This window comes from Dama dama, chromosome X (genome assembly GCF_033118175.1).
Source record: "Dama dama isolate Ldn47 chromosome X, ASM3311817v1, whole genome shotgun sequence".
Classification (NCBI taxonomy): Eukaryota; Metazoa; Chordata; class Mammalia; order Artiodactyla; family Cervidae; genus Dama; species Dama dama.
This window is the reverse complement of record NC_083714.1, coordinates 8,116,930-8,137,878: the sequence shown is the minus strand read 5'-3', so window position 1 is coordinate 8,137,878 and position 20,949 is coordinate 8,116,930. Positions and strand designations below refer to the sequence as shown.

General features: G+C 59.6%; 2 protein-coding genes across 2 annotated transcripts; one reads left to right on the top strand and one right to left on the bottom strand.

Moving 5' to 3' along the window:
* Positions 1-456: 456 nt before the first annotated feature.
* AVPR2 (arginine vasopressin receptor 2) lies at positions 457-2,832 on the top strand. Its single transcript, XM_061137136.1, has 4 exons — positions 457-528; positions 1,049-1,100; positions 1,387-2,268; positions 2,429-2,832. The coding sequence occupies exons 2-4, from the start codon at positions 1,076-1,078 to the stop codon at positions 2,632-2,634; spliced, it is 1,113 nt and encodes a 370-aa protein (XP_060993119.1). The 5' UTR covers positions 457-528; positions 1,049-1,075; the 3' UTR covers positions 2,635-2,832.
* Positions 2,833-3,290: 458 nt separating this feature from the next.
* Positions 3,291-18,311, bottom strand: ARHGAP4 (Rho GTPase activating protein 4). Its single transcript, XM_061136051.1, has 22 exons — positions 18,152-18,311; positions 14,068-14,275; positions 13,814-13,976; positions 13,540-13,602; positions 13,118-13,297; positions 12,387-12,515; positions 12,077-12,298; positions 8,668-8,769; positions 8,324-8,515; positions 8,139-8,223; positions 7,866-7,893; positions 7,548-7,650; positions 6,966-7,026; positions 6,774-6,851; positions 6,558-6,692; positions 6,344-6,449; positions 6,005-6,238; positions 5,842-5,915; positions 5,566-5,749; positions 5,272-5,364; positions 4,972-5,086; positions 3,291-3,881 (listed from the first exon to the last, which is right to left on the bottom strand). The coding sequence occupies exons 1-22, from the start codon at positions 18,216-18,218 to the stop codon at positions 3,648-3,650; spliced, it is 2,856 nt and encodes a 951-aa protein (XP_060992034.1). The 5' UTR covers positions 18,219-18,311; the 3' UTR covers positions 3,291-3,647.
* Between the last annotated feature and the right edge of the window lie 2,638 nt (positions 18,312-20,949).

The window sequence follows — 20,949 nt, the reverse complement described above, 5'->3', positions numbered from 1 at the left end:
CTGCCTAGTCAGGGCCTCGGGCGCTTCGCCCAGGCCCGGAGAGGGGCCAGAAGAGCCTGTCCCGGTGAAGGGGAGTCAGGCTTTGCCAGGAGAAAGCTGTGTGGTGCTGAGCCAGTGCATCTCTGGTCACAGCTGCCCCACTTTGAAAATAAGACACTGTGAACTCGGGGATGGCCCAGAGCTCCGCAGACCCGACATTGTCATAAGGTGGTATGTGTGGGGAGCGTTAGGGGGTAGCCAGGCCCAGCTCAGGAGGGCTCGGGTCTTCTCAGGGGCAGCCTGGGGCCCCAGGGACGGACCTGGGATGGCTCGGGCAGGCCGGGAAGGGAAGCAGAGAAGGCCAGGAGCCTACTTCCCTGTACCAGAGGCAGGGAGGCTCGTGGAGGCGGGGAGGAAGTCCCCTCCTGAGCTGGTCACTCCCAGAGGACTAGCTGGGGCGGGGCTGCCCATGGAAAGCCGATCTGAGCTCTGGGGCCACCTTTACGCCTGCTGCCGCCCAGCTGCCCAGGAGCCTGGGAGTCCAGCCAGGTAAGGGGGACATAGCAGCCCTCGCACCCTGACCCCAGCCCTCCAACGGTTCCCTCTCTGGGCCTCTGTCAGGGTGGGGGGTGGGGGCGTCTGTATGTCTGCCTCACTTCTCATGGGTGGGTCTTAGGCTGGGTTCGTCCGTCTGTCTGACGACCCCTGGCACCATCTTCCCCTGTCCAGTCCTGGGCGCCAAGGTCCGTGTCTGCCTCAGTGGCCAGACTTTACCAACGTCGATTAAACTAAGACATACCCCCCAGGGCCCGGCCATGGGAATGAACACACACACACATACACACAGTCACACACACACACACAGTCACACACACACACAGTCTTTCTCACACACACACACACGAGTCACACACACAGTCTCACAGACACACACACAGAGTCGCGCGCACAGGCGAGACCCCCACCCCACCACCCCGGCCAAGGCTCTAAGGACCCCTATCCAGAGACTCTGGGCAGCACGGCTGGCCCCTTGGGTGGGAGGCTGAGCTCACAACCTTGTCTCCCCCAGGCACTCAGGACTCCTGCCTGCCCCGCTATGTTCTTGGCATCCACCACCTCAGGTAAGCTTCCTGTCCCTGGGCGCCCCCCATTCAGCCCGCCTCCCTCACTGGAAAGAGCCAGCCCTCTGGTTCACCGGGGCCTGAGGCTGCCCTTTCCTCCCCACCACATGCGGTTTGAGACGGGCAGGGGGCAGGGGGGGCGGGTTGGACGATGTGTGTTGTGCTGGAAGGCCAGGAGCCAGGAAAGAGGAGGCTGGAGGGAAACAGAGGGCCCAGGGTGACAGCGGCCCAGTGCCCGGGCAGAATAGACTCACTGACTTGGCCCTCTGTCCCCACTTCTGCCCAGCTGTGCCCCGGCACCTCTCTCAACCTACCACAGCAGGCAATGGCAGCGAAGGGGAGCTGTGGACTGCCCGGGACCCGCTGCTAGCCCAGGCAGAGCTGGCACTGCTCTCCACCGTCTTTGTGGCCGTGGCCCTGAGCAACGGCCTGGTTTTGGGGGCCCTGGTGCGGCGGGGCCGGCGGGGCCGCTGGGCACCCATGCACGTCTTCATCGGCCACCTGTGCCTGGCCGACCTGGCCGTAGCTCTGTTCCAAGTGCTGCCCCAGCTGGCCTGGGATGCCACCGACCGCTTCCGTGGGCCTGATGCCCTGTGCCGGGCAGTCAAGTACCTGCAGATGGTGGGCATGTATGCCTCCTCCTACATGATCCTGGCCATGACGCTGGACCGCCACCGTGCCATCTGCCGCCCCATGTTGGCACACCGCCATGGGGGTGGCACTCACTGGAACCGGCCAGTGCTGCTGGCCTGGGCCTTCTCGCTGCTCCTCAGCCTGCCCCAGCTCTTCATCTTTGCCCAGCGTGACGTGGATGGCAGCGGGGTCCTCGACTGCTGGGCCCACTTTGCCGAGCCCTGGGGCCTCCGCGCCTATGTCACCTGGATCGCCCTGATGGTGTTTGTGGCGCCTGCCCTGGGTATCGCTGCCTGTCAGGTGCTCATCTTCCGGGAGATTCATGCCAGCCTGGGGCCGGGGCCGGCGCCAAGGGCCGGCGGGCCCCACCGAGAGTGCCGGCCGGGCGGCCCTGCCGAGGGAGCCCGGGTGTCGGCGGCCGTGGCCAAGACTGTGAGGATGACTCTGGTGATCGTTATAGTGTACGTGCTGTGCTGGGCGCCCTTCTTCCTTGTGCAGCTGTGGGCCGCGTGGGACCCGGAGGCACCACGGGAAGGTGCGTGGCGGTGGCTGGGGCTGCAGGGGGCCGCCCAATCTTGGTGCACATGCACCTTCACCCCTCTCCACCCCCCCAACCCAGACAGCTCGGCCTCCGAGCCTAGGTGCACTGACCTCGAGGGCCCCTCAGCCCCAGCCCTGATTCCCGCCCCACACAGGGCCGCCCTTCGTGTTGCTCATGCTGCTGGCCAGCCTCAACAGCTGTACCAACCCCTGGATCTACGCCTCCTTCAGCAGCAGCGTCTCCTCCGAGCTGCGAAGCCTGCTCTGTTGCACCTGGAGGCGTGCCCTGCCCAGCCCGGGGCCCCAAGAGGAGTCATGCGCCACAGCCAGCTCTTTCCTGGCCAAGGACAACCCCTCCTGAGAAATCGGGGCAGCAGTGGGGGCGGGGGGCGGGGCATGGAGCTGCTCTCCTCTAGAGGCTCCACGGAACTCAGCTGACCACCTACAAACTGGCTCCGCAGGAGCCTGGCCGAGACATGTGGCTGGCCAGTAGAGGTCCCGAGGGCCCAGGGGGCGGAAAAAGGAGGTTGGGCCAGGGACCATCCTTGTCCCCACTGTCTTGTCCCCCTTGGCCCTCCCTCTGACTTTGCCCTCATAAAAATTCCAGCTCATTTTCCACCTGGTGAGTCTCTTTGAATACTGGGGTACTGGAGAAATGAACACATTTTCAATAGATTTCCCATATTTTTCTATATTTGCTTCTTTTTGTTCCCCTTCTCTACAAGGATGGTATTTAAAAAAATTCATGCATGTTTAATTGCATTAAATGTGGGGGAAGTGCAGAGAGATTTTCAGGCCTCTCCCACACCCACAGACGCATGCAAGGTTCTGGAACCTACCACATAGGAGACGGGACTTCCAAGGTACAGGTCCCCAAACCACAAAGCCCTGTGCCAAGTAGCCGCAGAAGCTGGGCACCCTGGCCTCAAGTGCTGGGGGTGCCAAGAGGCTGGCCCTGTACCCACCTTCCAACCACCACCCCCCCATCCAAACAGAGAACTGGCTTGCATCTGGGAGTCAATGCACAGGATTTTATGAATGGTTGCCAATGCCTGTCAACCCCCACCAGGCTGGCACCCTCAGCTGAGCAAAGGCACCCGCCACCTGCTGGCTGTCAAGGGTGACAACCAGCCACGAGCCCTCACACCCAGGGCCAGGAGGGACCTGCCCCCTGCCTCCCTCCGCGGCGGCCTCCCAGAGGGGCCCAAACCAGAGCGGGGAAGGCAGGGGGGAGCTGGAGAGGCCACTTCCTCCTCTCTGCAGAGGGTCACGAGCAGGTATGCTGGACAGGGCCAGGGAGAAGCAAAGGGTTGGGGGCACCCGGCCAGTCTTGCCCTGGGCTGGGGCAGGGCCTGCAGAGGATGAGGTGAGCCTTCAGTGTGACTTGAAGAGTGAGTCCAGGCCCTGGGGATGGGAGGTCGAGGGTGAGGCCGGGGCACCAGGGCCCCGCGAGAAGCCTTTGTTCTTGCCCAGGCGCCCACAGCCTGGAAGCTTCGGGCTGCGAGGCCCGGGGCTTGGGGAGTTGTTGGTGCCCGGTCCAAGGCCCTGACGGAGGGCGGTCTTCCCCAAGAGCTCCTTAAACACAGAGTCCATGGTCTGTGCCACAGCCTGGCGGAGAGGAGAGAAAGGCAGGATGTTGGCACAAGTGGGCCCCACCTGCCCAGCCGGTCCCCTGCCCCCAAAACAGTGACCTGACTCAGGAGTCAGGCCCTCTGACCCTCTAAACTCCTCTGCCCCCTGAAACAAAGTCCTCAGCCACTGCCTCTGTGGACTGCGGTGATTAGCTCAGCCTTCAAATGGGAGCCCCTCGGGCTGGGCCCTGGGTACCCATCCTCTCCCCACTCTCTCCCTGGCAGAGATCACAGCCACCACTCCCTGGCTTGGGGGGCCCCCAGCAGGCCCCGACCTCCCAGGCCAGGGCTCCCCAACAGCCCGCCTGGCCCAGCCTACTGGCCACCTGCCCTGGGGTCTCATGGATGCCCTGCCCCTCACCCCTGGCCCATACTCCCCCGGCCACCTCACATGTGTGTCCCCAATCACCCCTCTGTCCCTGGTGCCCAGACCCGGTCACCAGGCCACACCTGGGTCACGGTGGGCTCTCTTACTCTCTGTCCCCAGGCTCACACTGTCCCCCACGGCTTCTGGCAGTGCCCACCAGGAGCCCATGGAGGGGTGTGCTGGGGCCAGTGGGCACAGAAGGCAGCTGGGTGTCTCCCCAGGCTGCACCCCACGCCAGGGCCCCATCTGGCACCCGCTCTCTGCCCCCCTGTAAGAACCATGACCCCGCCAGGCTCCCCAGTTCACCACCTCACTCAGCTGCTTTTCCATCTGCCCCTTTCATCTTCTTTGGCTCACAAAGCGCCTGCCATGTTACCACCTGTCACCTAGCCTGGCTCTAGATGCCAGCCTTAAAGCCTGTCCCGTGCGCCGTTTCCCACTCAGGAACCAAACATGAGGCCTAAATGTGTGACCGCCCTCCCCCAGGTCTCCCACTACCTTGCCTCCAGGCCGGTCCCTCCCCACCAAGCTCACTCCCTTACCGGCCTGCCCCTCTCTAGGCTGGGCTCAGCCAGTGTGCCTGCGATCAGGAATGTCAGACTTGAACCTCAGGCGGGAAGAGTGGCTCATAAGGGGAAGCAGAGAACCCACACCTGGGCAGGTGCACCCCTCTTGCCACGTGACCACTCCCAGCGCTCACCTTATCCACCTCCACATGTCGTTCCGGGGATGCTGGGACCATGCAGGGCCGTCGGTGCCCGGAGTGACCCCCGGGGATGCCAAGAGGGATCTCGGGTGGGGTGCATGGCTCTGGCCTGCAGGGCACAGACAGGGAGCCTAGAGGGGGCCCTGGGGAGGCCCCATGCTCCCAAGCAGGGGCTTCTCCCAGCCTGGGGCACAGGAAAGGGAAAGAAACAGCAAGGCTGGTCCCTGGCCACTCTGCCTCCAGCCTGGGTTGGGCGAGCAAGGCCCAGAAGGGGTCTTCCCCGCTCCTGCTCACCTCTGGACAAGCTCCACCACAGGGAGCCCCTCTGAGCTGCTCAGCAGGTCCCCGCCGGGCAGCAGCCCCTGGCCCACCGCGAGCTTCTCCGCTCTGGGGATGGAAAGACAAGACATTTGGAATGCTCACTCTGGGTTTGGGGTCTGCAGGGCAGAAGGCATGGTGCAGGCCAGCAGTCAGCAAGGCACAGCCTGGGACCGCAGGACCTGGGACTCTGTGTATGGGAAGGATTGGAAACCCGGGGGTGGAGGGGGGGCTAGAAGGAGGCTCTCCTTCTAGAGCCTCCAAACTCACCCCGCAGGTAGAGTGATATACTTGTGGGGGATGAGCCCCCGTGCCCCCGCATGCTCGCCCCGCCACCAGTCGCCTGAGGCCCGCTCGTGTAGCCGCAAGACGTCCCCACGCTGGAAGGTCAGCTCCTGGGCCGTGCGGCCCGTGTAGGCAAAGCAAGCCACGGCCTCCACGACACCCTCCAGGTCTGGGAGGAGAGGAGATGCAAGTGAGGTGGGGTGGGGGTGGCGTAGACGCCCTGGCCAGGGACCTGGTGGGGCTGTCCTTGCCCATCCTCACCCTCCTCCTGGGCTGAGGTCCCTGGCTCCAGCTCCAACTCGTTGTCCCCCGTCGGGCCCTCCAACTGGGCATCCCTGTAGTCCAGAGAAGAGCGAGGTGGCTGAGCGTCCTCAGGGTGCCCCCTGCGGCCAGCCTCTCTCTCCTGGCGGTGCCAAGAGCCTACCCCAAGCAGCTGGCAGAAGGCGGGGCCATGCACTTCTCATAGATGGGGCCGGGCAGCTGGGCTGGGGCCGGGAAGACCCGTACAGGCTGGATGATGAGGGTCTGCACCAGCTGGTTGACACGGCCCTGCAAAGCCACCGGGTCCTGCCCAGCAGGGACGGGCAGCAGCGTCGGCCCAAAGCACACGGCCAGGTTGTAGGGGTCCATCATGTTCTCGTCGCTGTACTGGGCCAGGCTGAGGATACAGGCAGGTCACAGGCACGGAGCTCCTGGCTCGGCATCCCCACTCCCCCAACTGGGCTGCCCCTGAGCTCCCCCCCTGGCCCCCAGAAGCACTCACTGGTTGAGGAAGGTGAAGAGGTACCGCAAGACCACCAGCACGGGTCCAGGCAGCCGGGACAGGAGGCCAGCTACGTGCTCCACCCGCTCGGCCACAGCCTCCAGCTCTGCAAACAAGGCCATCACCCCAGGGAGAAGCCATGAGCCCGGGCAAGGTGGCCACTAGGGAGTAAGGAGCCCCCCACCCCCACCCCACCCCCAGGCCCCTGGCTCACCCGCAGAAGCCAGCAGCTCTCCAAACAGGTCTGGCGGGAATATGGGGGGCTGCAAGCTCCGGAAGTAAAGTTTCAGCACACCTGCCACCGAGTCCAGGTCATGGGCGGTGCAGCCCTCCACCAGCGGGTCCTCTCCTGGGAGGGAGTAAGGAGCAAGGCTCATGACATCAGCTCTCCCAGCTCCCCCACCCCCTGCCCAACCTCGCCCATCCCCACCTCTCTCAAAAGCATCACGGATCTCCGAGATCCGGGGCTGGGCACCTGACACCCGGAAGATGCCCTCATGCTGCAGGCCTGTGGGAGGACAGAAAACTGGTGTGCACCAAGCCTCCTTCCCACCCCCGCCCCTCCAATCTTGGTGGAGGGGGCGGGGCAGGCCAGGGGCAGGAGGGTCCAGATCTCACTCACCATTGAGGTTAATGAAGCGGACACAGCTCTCCACCACCAGGGGCACGGGCTGGCCCGAACTCTGCGGACAAAGACAAAGAGAGTGCCCTCCACAGTGGGTATGACACAGCCCACCTTGTCACTCGCTCATTTTCATTTTGTCTTAATGCATTCCGCAGTCACCAACAAGGCCAGGGAGATGTATGCCCGGTTGGGGGGGGCGGGTTTCTGATCCCTGGTGCCGTGCCTGACATTTTATCTGCTTCCTGCTACAGAGTGGAAATACCACCCACCTCTCTCTGCTGACCTCGAATCAAGCAACATCATGAACCTTGGGTTTGTTCACTTCAATAACCTGCTGACTCTTCTGAACGGTGAGAGACTAAATCACATCACTGCAAACAATAGTGTTCTTTTCTGATCTCTGGTGCTTTCCTGACTTCCCTCCCTAGCGAGCATCCCAGAAGAGGGGCTTGCGGGTACCCGTGCTCCTGGTAAGTCCTCAGCTCTTGGTAACTTGTTCGGGCCCACAGGGGCCCCAGGGCTGGAGGCACGGCTGAAGCAGGGAGGGGCCTGCACTCGGTTGAAGGGAAAGGCAAGTACCTGGATAAACTTCTCCATGTCTCCCCCGAAGAGTTTCTGGTTATACTGGGAGCTGGGGCGGGGGGCGCGGCTCTTCTGGAGTTTTCTCTGTGTGTACTGGGTCCTGTCGCAGTGAACAGGAGCTGCCTCTGAGGGGAGCGGACCTGGACACTAGGCTGCTCAGACCCCCCCCAGCCCAGCCCAACTGGACATTGGGGCTCGCAAGTTATTCCAGAACCCTCTGGGCAAAATAAGTAGAAAACTAAGGACACCGAAGAACAGGGGAGGTGGGGATACCACGGGTCCTCAGGACAAACTGGTCCCTCTCGAAGGACTCACCAAGTCACCTCCCGGTCTTCCCTGTCACCTGGCAAGGAGAAAGGGTTGGTGTGCCTCTTGGGCTGGGAGGTTTCTCGGCGCATGGCAGAGGAACGGGGCAGCCTACAGGTGAGGGCGGCCGCAGGACAAAGGGCAGGATAGGGGCCGGGACCCTGGCTGGCTTCCTTCCTGCGTGCCCAGCACACTCTCTGGCCAGGAAGAAGCCGCAGGAGGAGAGCCACACTGTGGCTGGGCTGCTCCCGGCCCTGGGGGTGGCGAGGCAGGGGGTCCCACCTCTCTGGATGGCGTCCTGCAGTTTCTCATGTTTGGCCTGCAGCTTGGCAAGGATACTCCGTCCACTCAGGTACTCCTGGAGTTTCTGCCAAGCCCCCGGAAGAGCCCAAGGCTTTAGTCCTGGCCCCGGCCCTCCCTGGCCCCTGCTGCCCACCTGCCCTCCCGGTCCAGCACCACCTCCCCACCGTGATGTAGAAGGTCTCGGTCTCCTGCTGTTGGCCCCGCCGCCGGCCAGCCTGCCGAGCCCCTGGGTCCGAGCTGGTGGACTTGAGGGACTCGGTGGATGGACTGGCCTGGAAGGAGTCGAGCATATCTCCATCTTCTGATGCCACCACCTCCAGCAGGGCCTGCAGTGTGGCCTTCAGTGTCTTGTTCACCTTGGGAGGGGATGGTACCCGGGCAGGAAGAAATGGGGGACAGGTGAAGAACAGGGAGGTCGAGTCAGAAGGAAGGAGAAGGGGAGGTCACGGCCATCCAGCTCCATGTGTCCAGGTCCCTGTCCCCACCCTGGGGCCAAGCTACCCCGTACCTCCTCTGTCTCGATGGTCTGGCGGTCCAGGCGGCTCTGGATATTCTGGGCTCTGGGCAGAATCTCATCTCGCAACTCCATCTCAACCCGGATCTCAGCAACCTGCAGGGTGCAGCATCAGGTAGAGGGGGTTAGGGCTGCACTTGAGACACAGGTGGGCTGTGTAGCAGGCACAGAGGTTTCTGGGGCTGGTTTTCGCTGCCTTGGGGGCCACTGCAGAGGGTCACCAGCCTTGACACCCGGTCCAGCCAGATGGGAAGCATGGACCCCTTCCAAGAGGAAGGTGGTGTACACTAATGAGCACTGAGACTTATGCACGGATGTCCTTGCAGCGCTGCTCGTAATAGCCCAAAGGTGGAAGCACCCCAAGTGTCCAGCAGCTGATGGGTGAATAAGCAAAGGGTGGTGTCTCTATAGAGTGGAATATTATTCAGCAGTAAAAGGGAGGAAATTCTCATACATGTTTCAACATGGGTGAACCCTGAGGAATACTCAGTGAAATAAGCCTTCTGTAAAAAAACAAAACAAAACAAACAAACAAATTGGGACAAATAGTATAAGATTCTACTTATATGAGGTGCCTGGAGCAGTCAAGTTCATAGAGACAGAAAATCAGATGGTGGGGTCCCGGGCTAGGGCAGGGCGAATGGGGAGTTAAAATGTCTAACAGGGACAGAGTTTCTACTAGCGAAGATGGAAAATGTTGGGGGGATTGGCTGGTGGGGGTGGCTGCCCAACCATGTGAAGGTCCAAACGGTAAATCCCATGTATGTTTGCCCACAATTATAAAATTTCTATCCAGGCTCTAAGAAACGCTGACATGAGAAGACCCACCGCCCTCAAGCCCACATAACAGGCAGATCATGAGAAATTGACTCTTTGGAAAGGATAAATCAGAGACTAGTCCTGATGAGCAGGCACAGCAGCCACCGCCATCTGTGTCTCGGCGTGGACCTGTCAGACATAAGGGACATCACAGAGCATCAGCATCACACAAAGCCACTCTCTGGCCATGGCGGCTGAAGACAAAAACAATATCACCTCATCAGCACGTCTGAGCACGGACCAGAACAAGAACTTTGTCCAAGCCACAAAAATGACCAAACCTCCTGCTGGCCTAGCTAGCATGCCAGGCATTTCCCTCCTTGTTAATGACCACTCTAGCTTCCTTCTACCCACCTCCGCCCCGTCTTCTTGAGAAGATTTATTAAGACACAGAATCAGAGTCACCCCTGCCTCCTGACAGCATCCAAGCGAGAGCCGAGCCCCTCCCCCAAGTCCTTGAAGTTCTTTCCAGCAGCTGAGACACCTCCAGTTCCCCGTGCTGAAGGCGAGCATCACAGAACATTCCAACTCCCTACCCAGCCACCCTGTGGGGAAAGCCACTGTTGACAAGCTCTTCTCACACACACCAAATACCTAATCCATCTCTCAGAGCCTCCTCAGGAATAGGAACTGACAGCTAAGAACTGGCAGCAATTTGAGAGAGAGCTCTAAAGTAGAAGACATAAAAAAAAAAAAAAGAAGAAGACATAGGGACTTCCCTGGTGGTCCAGTGATTAAGATTTTGCCTTCTAATGCACAGGATGCAGGTTCGATCTCTGGTCAGGGGGCTAAGATCCCACATGCCTCAAGGTCAACAAACAAAATACAAAACAGAAGCAATACTCTAACAAATTCCATAAAGACTTTAAAAATGGTCCACAAAAAAAAATTTTTTTAAATAAAGTGGAAGACAGAGATCAACGCAAGCAAACAGAAAAAAATGTAAGGGACATGGGAATACCAAGAAACGCGATAAACATTTCAGAAAAATTTGAGAATATACTGTATCCATGAAACAAGAACAAAGGGCTATTTTAAATAAGAACATGTAAAACAAACCAAAACTGTTAAAAAAAAAAACTTATCAAAGTAAATTTTTAAGAAAAATTAAAAAGGGGTGGGCAGAGATAAGTCAAAAAGGTCTCTCAGAGAACAGAATTAAAAGGTATAGTGATGGGACTTCCCTGGTGGCCCAGTGGCTAAGAATCTGCCTTCCAATGCAGAGGATTTGGGTTCGATCTCTGGTCTGGGAACTAAGATCTCACATGTATGCTGTGCACCACAATGCTGAGTCCTCATGCTCTGGAGTCCACATGCCACAAGTAGAGAAAGATCTGTCATGCCACAACTAAAGACACAATGCAGCCAAATAAATAAAATTTTTAAATATACCTAAATAGTATTAATAAACATAAAAGGTGTAGTGATGAGAAATAGGAAAGATAAAAGATAACGAAATTAGACAACCCATGAGGTTCAATATCCAATTACAAGAATTCTTGAAAGCAAGCACAAAGAAAATTAAGGGACAGGAATTACCAAAGGAACAATATGAGCTCAAAACCTTAAGACTTAAGTTTCTGTACTGACAAAGCCCACAGGTGGCCCAGCACCATGAAGGCAAAAGGATCCCCAAGGCATATCATTATAAAATTGTACATGAGGAGAAGGGACTATCCTAAAAGCTTTAGAGGGTCTAAAGCAGGGATGGAGCCCTAATCGTCCATAGAAGGGGATCATAGGGCCTCTGGCAAGCTGCAAAGCACAAGCAACACCTGATGCATTGTCTGCAGCAGCAGCTAGAAGACTGGGAAGTGGCTGCATCTGGGGAGTGGGAATCAGGAACAGGAAGGGTGGGTCAGAGAAGGGCAGTGTGCCCTTGAACGCCTTGAGTAACGTTTGACTTTATCAGATATGACTTTGGTCAAAATACAAATGAAATAAGCAAAAAAAGAAAAAGGTCAGTGGAACCCCAGTCCATGCACAGTCCAGTGTAATCCCAGTCCATGCTCATGAGGATAAACTGGTAAAGGAGAGTACAGCTCAGAGATGCATAAAATGCCCTAGTGAGGAATTCCCTGGAGGTCCACTGCAGGGGCACAGGTTCTATCCCTGGTGGGGGAACTAGGGTCCCCCATGCCACACGGTGCAGCCAAAAAAGAAGATGCCTAGTTATATGCTAGTGTTTGCATGGTTTCTTTCTCTCCCAAGTTTGCATTGTGAAATATCTAAAGCACACAGAACCACCAAAAGAACAGTATACAGGCAGCTGTCTACCACCAACCAGCCGGCCTCAAAATTGCTGTCATCCTGGCTATGTTTGCCCTCGTGGTGGGGGAGGTGCTGTGTTCACTGGCTGTACCGCAGAAGTGGGTTAGGGAGGTCTGCTAGTTACAATGCAAGTGCAGAAACTCCAGAGCCCCATTTGCCTTGAGGCCACTGCACAAGGGTCTGAGAAGTAAGTGGCATTCAGGAGGTTTGAGGTCTTGGCAAAGGGAAGGAAATCCATTCCACTCAGCTACCACCACAGTGAAGATCAGAACACAAAAAGCCATTTTCCTGAAGGCTGGGCAGAGACCCTCACCTCATCCCCTTCGTGGGGCTGGTAGTCGAAACGTAGCGGGGGACAGAAGGCGACAGCATGCACCTCCAGCACCTTGGCCTTGTCACCTACGGGATCCAGGGCATCCACAGCCTCCTCCAGGCTGCCCAGGCCCTGCATCTGGGAGGCCTGGATGCGGCTCTCTGCAGCCGTGTAGCTCCGGAGCACTTGGCCCAGGGCCAGGTGGAATCCTGTGTCACAACACTAGGGGACGAGCGAGGACACGGCTTGGGAGGGCTCGGGGCGCAGGTGCCCGGCCCCCCCGGGCACCCTCCCCACACCCCACACTCACATCCATCAGGTCCATGACGTCCCGCAGGTAGTAGTTGCTGACGGCGGCATTGACACTGGCCAGGCTTAGTAGGTACTCATTGCGAGCCTTTGTGCACTTGAGTTTGTGCTCCAAGAACTTGGCGTGACGCTGCTCAGGATCACATGAGCCCCCGGGTCATCCATGTGGCCGAATGCCCCAGCCCTGCCTTCCATGTACCCCTCACCCTCGACACACACTCCCCACCCCTCCCTTCCCCATTTGGACAGCTCCCCCACTATCCCACCGGGCCCCTCAAACTATATAGCCCAGAAGTTGAAAGGTTCTTCATTCCTAAACCCTGACAGCCTCCACTTCCCCATCCTTCCTTCGGGGACCATCTAGAACACGCATCCTCCCCGCTGATCACTCAGCCCCCCATCCAACGTGTCTCCTCACTCCTCTATCTCCCAGCACTGTGTGAGGCGAGAATGGGTGGGAGGCAGGACCCCCAGGCTTGGGATTGCTCTTTGGCCAGCTGGGTTTGCAGGAAGGGGAGAATGCAGGCTGTCCTGGGCCTAGAGACTGTTCTCCTGCCCCCTGTGTCTACCAACTGAGCCCAGGGAGCACCCCCGCAGCCCCCCTCAGAGCCAGCCCTGCTTTACTGACCCATACACCACCTCCCTACAAGGCCCAGTGAGGGTTGAGGACGTGAAAAGACAAAGGCCAGGAGCCAGAGCCTTTGGACACAGACAGGTGCCCCCCAGGCCCACCTTCTCCACCAGCCGCCCTCCCTTCTTGATGGAGCCCTTGCGGAGTGGCCCGGACTCGGTGCTGGTGGTGGTGGCGGTAGCACTTCGTCCTGCCCGCTTCTCCTCCTGCCGCTCGGCTTCGCGGAGTTTGGCCTCAGCACTCAGGCTCTCCGTGTGGTAGACCTGATAGGTTTTCTTGGCCTGCAAGGAGGCCCAAGGCCAGGCAGCCCTGCTCAAGGCCGTGGCCACAGCCAGCCCACCCCATCCTCCTCCCAGCCTGTCTCGGACTCGGGCCTTGAGCATTTGGTCCAAGCACTCAGCGCCCAGGGCAGGGAGAGAGGGCCCGGCTTTCGATCCCTGAAACCCAGGTCCCTGATCCTCCTCCCTGAGCCTGGCCCCAGGAGAGGTGAGGTGACGGCCTCCCTGTGATCACGGGCTCTCACCATCTGAAGCTCTGACACCACCTCCAGGAGCTCCTCTTGCAGCTGTTGCTCCAGATCCTTACTCTGGGGAGGAGGCGAGCTGAGTGCCACCCTGCTCCAGGGCAACACCCACGTCCATCCCACCAGCCCTCAGCTCAGCACTCCAGGCTCCCACCAGCTCCCCCCAGCCTCCAGGGCCTTCCCGTCCCTGACACTTGGGCTTTGAGCACCCACAGGCTGCCCTCGCTGGATCCTGGGGTCTACCCGCCTCCCGGGCCCAGGGCAGAAGTCTTGCCTTCTTGACCAGGCGCCCCACATCCTCGGCAATGTAGCTCAGGCGCTGGGCCAGGGGCCCGCCCAGCACCTCACTGAGGGCTGTGCTCTCCCGGCTCTGCTGCCGTGTCTGCTGCAACAACACGGCCCAGCAGTGCAAGGGCGAAAGCAGGGACGGCTCCTTCCTGGGGATGGGGGTGGTGGAGGTGGGGGCTCAGACCAACCGGGAGTGGGCCTCGGGCTCGGCCATCCCAGCTGCCCGGCCCCAGGACCCACCGGAAGCTCTGGTGCTCCCGACTGCCGCCCCCGAGGCGGCCTCCACGGCCGGAGAAGCGCTCCACCAGCTTGTCGAGGCCCCGCGAGTACTCAAGCTCAACCTCGGCACGGCGCCTCATGAACTCAGCCAGCTCCTGCAGCAGCTCCCGCCGCAGCTCGCCCTGCAGCTCCAGGCAGCGCAGTTGCTCACCCAGCTGCCAGCGCATCTCTGCAGGGCAGGAGGGCAGCTCAGGCCAGGGCTGTGGGCCCCCTGAGTCCAGGGAGGTGATGCTGGCCCCGTGGGGAGAGGGGCCAGTTCCGGGATTGGCAGTCTGGCTGGGCTCCGGGTGGGCCTGAGGAAACGGACCTCCAAGCAGAAGCTAAGGGGAACCAGCCAGGTGGGCCAGGACCCGAGGAACAGAAAGGCCGTTCCCGGGACCATGGGCCAGGGCTGAGACGGAGTGGGGTCCATCCCTGCCAGGCACCAGTCACGTGGCCTTCTCATGATTCCCTGCTTCCCAGAAAGCCCCCAGTGGCTTCCCCTGCCACTTACGGCCCCTGGGGTGCCCAGGACTCCAGGCAGGGCAGCCTCCTCGACAAACACATGGACGCACGGGGCTGCACAGGGCTGGGGCAGCCATGGCACTCTTGCCAAACTTGCCATGAACTTGTGGCCTCGGGGGCTGGAAACCCAGCCCTCGCCCCCAGGAGAAAGGGTGGCCCCACCACAAGGGCCAGGCTGGCCAGTGGGGGCTGACCAGTGACAGGACTGAGGCAACGGGGCTGATTTCTGTTCCCAGTACCAACTCCCGATGACCAACCTCCAGGGCACCCTAATACCACCTCTCGGCAGAGAGCCACACCCAGGGTCCCCACACTGCTGGCTTGTGACACCTTATCGCTGGTTTGATTTGGCAATGCCGCTTTCCCCACACAGACCCAAAGCAAAGAACCGCCTCAATGAGAATGACGAGCTTAAGTAAGCCACTGGTAAGCCCTGGGCATCCCAGGGACAGAAGCCCTGTATCTTGGCTTCTGGCAGGTGGGTCACCCCTGTACTAACAGCTGTCCAGATGCCAGGCAGGGGAGGGGCATTAACTGATGTCTTCATTCAGCATCATGTTGCTTATACACTCGGTGGGTCTAGACTTGGAGACACACTTCCTGCCCTCCTGGAGCTAGGATGGGAACAGTGTAGGTGGCGGGGGGGGGGGACAGCAGGGGAACAAGGGGTGACAGCGCAGAGTGGGAGGTGGTGGCAGGGAGGGGTTCTTTTAGAGGAAGGTGGTCAGGAACAAGCAGCTTTGGAACACAAGAGCTGAAGGAAGTGACAGAGGGGCCGTGGAGACATCCGGGGGAAGAATGTTCAGGCAGACGGCACTGTGAAGGCTGTTGCAGGCAGCATGGCTGAAGAGAGCCACGCCAGTGGGGGGCGGCAGGGGGAAGACAGCAAGGGAGAGAGCAGCCACAGCAGTGGAGCTACAGGGTCCTGCTTTGCTCTCAGGGTCCACACGGGCTGCCGTGAAGAGCCTGGGCAGGGATCAGGTGACAAAGGAAAAGTGCCCAGCCCCAGTGGCCACCAGTGCACCCGTCTAGGCAATAGAAAATTGGGGGCTTCAACCAGGAGCCAGAATGAGAGGAGGCAGGAAGCAGCAGGACCCAGGGTGGCTGTGGATAAGGACTCAGTACTGGTACACTTGGGACTTCTGTCCCATCAGTGCCATTCCAGGGGGGTCTGTGGGGCCTGCAGCAACCTCCATGGGTCCTGCCTGCCCAGCACTCCCATCTCCTCTGATTTCCCATTGGAGAAGGTCCCTTTCCTACTCTCAGCCCCTGGGTCCGTCTCCCTGGCTCCAGGCTCCCCAGATGTGGCCCCTTCACCCCCCTCCACCGCTGGGACTAGCTCAGTGAAAGGCCCAAGGGCCACCAAGCCCATGCTTTCACTGCAAACACTGAATGGGAGCACTCTCTTTCCAAGGAAGAGTCAAGCTGGGTTAATGGAAGCCTGGGGGGGTGGGACTGCTTCCTGATGCTGAAACCAACGCCGTCTCCTTACACTGTCTGAGGCCTAGTCCCAGGGGCAGACTGAACTCCATGGGCCAACTGGAGTGGGCTCTCAGCCACCTGCGATCATGAGACTCTTCACTGAATCATGGTAACATTTTTTCGGATAAAAGTCAATTTCACTTCATTCCAAGAAAGAGCTGAGATGTCCTGGCTTGCCTCGCTGTCCACTGGAACAGTGGAACAGTGGCTTGCTCTCCTGGAACAACAGTTCCCTGGGGACCTATCACAAGTGAGTAGTGCTCGACAGGCCAGCACAGCCAAGTGTTCTTTTTCAGTGCAACCAAGCCTTGGTTGAGATCCAGCAGACCTGGTGTCAAGCAGACGTGATTCGGCAGGGTCTGAGCACAGCTGGCACCTACCTAAATCCCCAGGCTCTAGGCCGCAGCAGCATCCGGCTCTCATATCTTAGCTGAGGTGTACTCATCAGGGAACCCTTCTGGATCTCCCCATAAACTAGGTCTAGCCCTCTTCCCATCCACTTTCTGGACATCTGAGCTTTTTCTTTACAGTGGTTTTCATCATAATTGAAACAAGTTGTGTGATAAGTTGTTTACTATATGTCTCCTCCACTGTGAGCCATATGAGAGCAAGGATGGCTTCTCGTGTGCTCCTTGCTGTACCTTCAGAGCCTGGCAGAGAACCGATGCGTACAAAACATCTGTCAAAAGGATGGAATCCATGTCTGCTTGCATTGCTGAGCCGGGACTGGGCCCCAACAACACTTCCTGTGAGTGAGGCATTCAGTCTCACTTCTGCTGACAAGCAAAGCAGAAAAGACAGCCTCCCAAACCATGACTGTGCTGACCTTTCAGAATTTCGGGTGTCAAGATACTGATCCTCTTTTTGTAGCATAGTAGGAAGTTTCTTTGGCGGGGGCTGGAGGGCGGAGGAGATGGGAAACAGAAGCTCAAGTCATTAGACGCCCACAGCAGGCGAGGAACATCTAAAGACAGCCTTGCTCAAAGCCCAATCTTTTCGGTGTGAATGAACTGGCACATATCTGCTGATTGAAGGGTTTCCAAAGTCCTTCAGCTTCATGACGTTTGGGGGATACAGGCTGGGATCGCTCTCTCCATCTGAGGGATGATGCAGCAAGGCCTGGAGAACGGGCTTGCCATGCACAGTCACATCAAGCTGGGTCTGGACAGCAGCCCATCTTTACCAGACGGGAAGGACTTGCGCACGCTTTAGTGCAATTTGCTTGTATCACAGAATTACATTGGACTTTCCACCTCTGGACTGGAAGAACATTCGAGGTTCATTTCCTTACACCTCCTAGGACCTATGGTGCTGTGTGACCATGAGCACGCTCTGAGCTGCGTCTCCCTCGTCGGTAAAATCAAGTGATTGAGACACCAGGAAACTGCTGGTGCTTGGATGTGGCTTTCTTCCCTTTGCAAGAGCCACCACACCCTGAATAAGACCCGGAGACAAGCTGTCGACTAAGTCTGCAAAGCTCATTTGCATGCGATTTGCACAGAGTGTTTATCAGAACCCAAAGAGGTCTGCTCTGCAGTCCACCTTCGCTGTACCAGCTGGACCCAGAGACAGTGGCCTTCAACTCAGAGCCACCTCAGGGCCCAAAGAAGGGCAATCGGGACTGGGTTACAGGACTGGAGTGGTCTTAGGGTAAAGCCATCACTAATTCACCCACTGAAGCCCCCGGACACCCCTACCCAGCCCCCTTCAGCAAAGTCAAGGTGTTCCACTTTCTGGTGGCTAGAATGCCACTTTTTGAGGGCCAACAGGTGGCCCCCCTTTCCTCCTCGGGCTCCTGAGGGGCAGGGAGAACCTAGGAGAGCAGAGCCACCAGGGCAGGAATGGAGGGAAGGAGGAAGGAAGCGGGACCAGCGGCAGCTGGGGCCAAAGGGGCGTGAGGAGGCAGGCAGGGGGCTTGGGTTCCCTCCCTCAGCCCGCTCCGGAGGTTGTTGGGGGTGGGCTGCGAGTCCCGGGCCAGCGGCCAGCACGTTGCGGGCTCTCCCACGACCTTTGGGGTCTCCGTGGGGAAACGGGCCAGGAGCACCTAACGCCCTCTCACCTTTGACCTGTGCCTCATAGTCAGCCTGCGGCCCTCGCTCTCGACGTAGCTTCCCGTGTGTAGCCATGGTCGCCTAGTGGCCACGCCGTCAAACCCAGCTGCTCCCACGCGGCCGCGAGCCGGCCAGGCGCGGGGACCCGCGGGCCCCGGCAGCCAGCACCCTGCGCCAGCCCCGCCCCGTCCCGCCCCGCCCCATCCCGTCCCCAACGCGGCTTCTGGGGCGGGGCGCCCTGGGCCTGGCACTGCCCACGAGGGTCTCGGCCTGATGTGGTTCTCACTGCGGCTGGACCTTGCTTCCCCCGCCCCCCGCCCCCTGGACACACGGGGCATGCCCTCAGGCAGCCTTGTGCCCCAGGTTCAGCTGCTAAGCAGCCAGGGTGGCTGTGAGAGCCCCAAGGTGCCTGACAAGCTGGCATCCTCTGGCTGCCGCTCCCTCCCAGACTCCAGAGGGCTTTGTCGTCCCCGTTGCCAGACTGCACCCCTCACATCATGGCCATTAGCCATCAGTGCCAGTGTGCAGAAACACCGTAAGCTGCTCCTGACCACTGGGCTCCCATGGGTCAGCTGCCTTCCCCAGACCCCCAGGACATTCAATGGGGGCCACCCTTCCCAACACTAGGAGAGCCAGGGGGGAAGGAAGGTCAGCAGGGGAGACCAGAACCTGCCCTTGGTCCCTCCAGGCCACATGGTGGGGTGGGGGCAGGGGCAGAGGGTAGGGCTAGGCTAAGGTTCCCCTTCTGTTTAGCCCCATAGAGAGGAACCAGCCTTGTTTCCCCATAGGTGGTTACCACTTCCTGCTACCGGAAGACACTCTTCTGTCTCCTTTCCCCTGCATCTCACACCTGCTCAGTCTTAGGCCTGGGGGGCTGGGGAGGGGTAGCTCGCTTCCTGAACCCTCAGAACAGGGCTTTACTGAGCCTGGGGGGCAGCTTGGAGCTTCTCTTATCTAGGGATGCTTCACGTCTCTCTAGCAACTCAAAGTCAGAGGGCAACAGTGTTTCTCTGGTATACTAAGGCAGGATGCAGTTAGCAAGTGACAAAGCGGAGCAGACAACTGTGTTAGAGAAATCCCTGGGGTACACAGATGGTGACAAGGGTAGCAGAAGTATTTAGGCTTTGGGGTGGTGCCCAGGGAAGGGGAGCCTGTGGGCACTTGTGCAAGGGGTCCAGGCATGTGTTTGCATGGACTTCAAAGTCAGGCTCTGTGCAGATGTGGGCACACATGACCCTGACCTGCAGCTCTGCAAGGGAGGAGACTTTGCACAGGTACTTCCTGGCTTTCAACTGTGCACAGTTCTCTTGCCCAGAAGGGGAAAACATACCTTCTCAGCTCCCTGCCCCCCACCCCCAGTGTCTAGGCCCTTCTCTAAGGTGCAGTGTGTGCATCAGGGACTGGGGCTTTTGGGCCTAGGAGCTGGATGGAACACATCTTGCCCCTTCCCCTCTATCTGAGCCCTGACTGGTCCCCTGAAGTCCCTCCCCCATTCAGCAGAGCCAGGCACAGGGCTCAAGCCCGCAAGAAACGGCTGCTGAACTGGCCTCGGCCCCTACTCTCCTTCTGTCCTTTTGCTTTATCACTCCAGAAATATTCACGTGATGCCCCATTCGGCCACTGGTGTAAAATTTTGAGTCACTAGTACTGGCCAAACGCTTCTTTGGCATTTAAGGCTGTACTCCCCGCTCTATCCTCAGCTCTATTGTTCCACTTCGGAGGATCTAAACTGCTCAGAAGGGCAGGACCACATCCGTGCAGGACCAGATCTGCTAAACCGGTTGGCGAGTGAATACTTGGTCCGGGAGGAGGCGGGGTCAGGTCTGCTACACGGAGAATGGACCAGAGGGAGATGAGATCGGTGGCGAGGCTGTTACCAGGTGCCTACGTCAGGTTGTGCACCTCGGTGTATAGGCTCATGCCAAGGAAAACTTCCCCGGAACCCACCCACAGTCCCACGGCTAGAGGGCAGGCATTCCTGCTTTTCCACCCCCAGCCTTCTGGCCTCAGGTGGGCACGATGGCCCTGAAGCGACCGCTCCAGAGGCGAGTCCTGCAGAGGCGGAGGAAGTGCTGGGCCCCAAGGGTCACCCGGGCCTGCGGCTTCCCCTCTTTGCCCTCTGCCCTCGCCGCAGCTCCCGCCTCCGCTCAGGAAACCCGACCGCCTAGGGGCGGCCGAGCTTCAGCCGGCCCGCCTGGGCCGCAGGGCCCGGTGGGGTGGGGGGTGGGGGTAGAGCGCGGGTCGGACGACGGAGGAAGGAGAGGCCCGCAAGGGGCCGTGGGAGCCTCTGCCGGCTCCCGCCCGCCTGCGCTGGGGCGCGGCCGAGGTAACGCGCATGCTCCGCCGCTCGCCCCGCCCCGCCCTCCGCGCGGAGCCCGGCCCAGCCGCCGCCGGACCAATCAGAGCCTGGGAACGAAGCCGGCTCCGTAGGCGAATCGAAAGGGACTGATGCCGGGCGCGAAAGGCGGAGCGAGGCAGAAATTTGAGTCCATCAGAACACTGCCTCCCTCCCCCTCGCTGGCCCAGGAGCCGGCGGCGGCGCACAGGCCCGCGCAGGCGCGTTTTCCAATTCCCGACCCGCCCACTGGTCTCCGCTTACCAAGCTGCCTGTTGATCACGTGGCAGGCGCCAGCCAGAGAGAGACAGGAGCTCCAACCTCTGGTAGCGAATTATTCAGCGTAGCAGGAGAGCAGTGTGCCATCTGCGGTAGCAGGGGCATAAGGTAGTGACAGGTAAGGAGTGTTGAGCTCCGCTGGGAGGTGGGCGGCCCAGGCAGCCCGCCCAGGGAGGAGGGGCAGCAAACAAT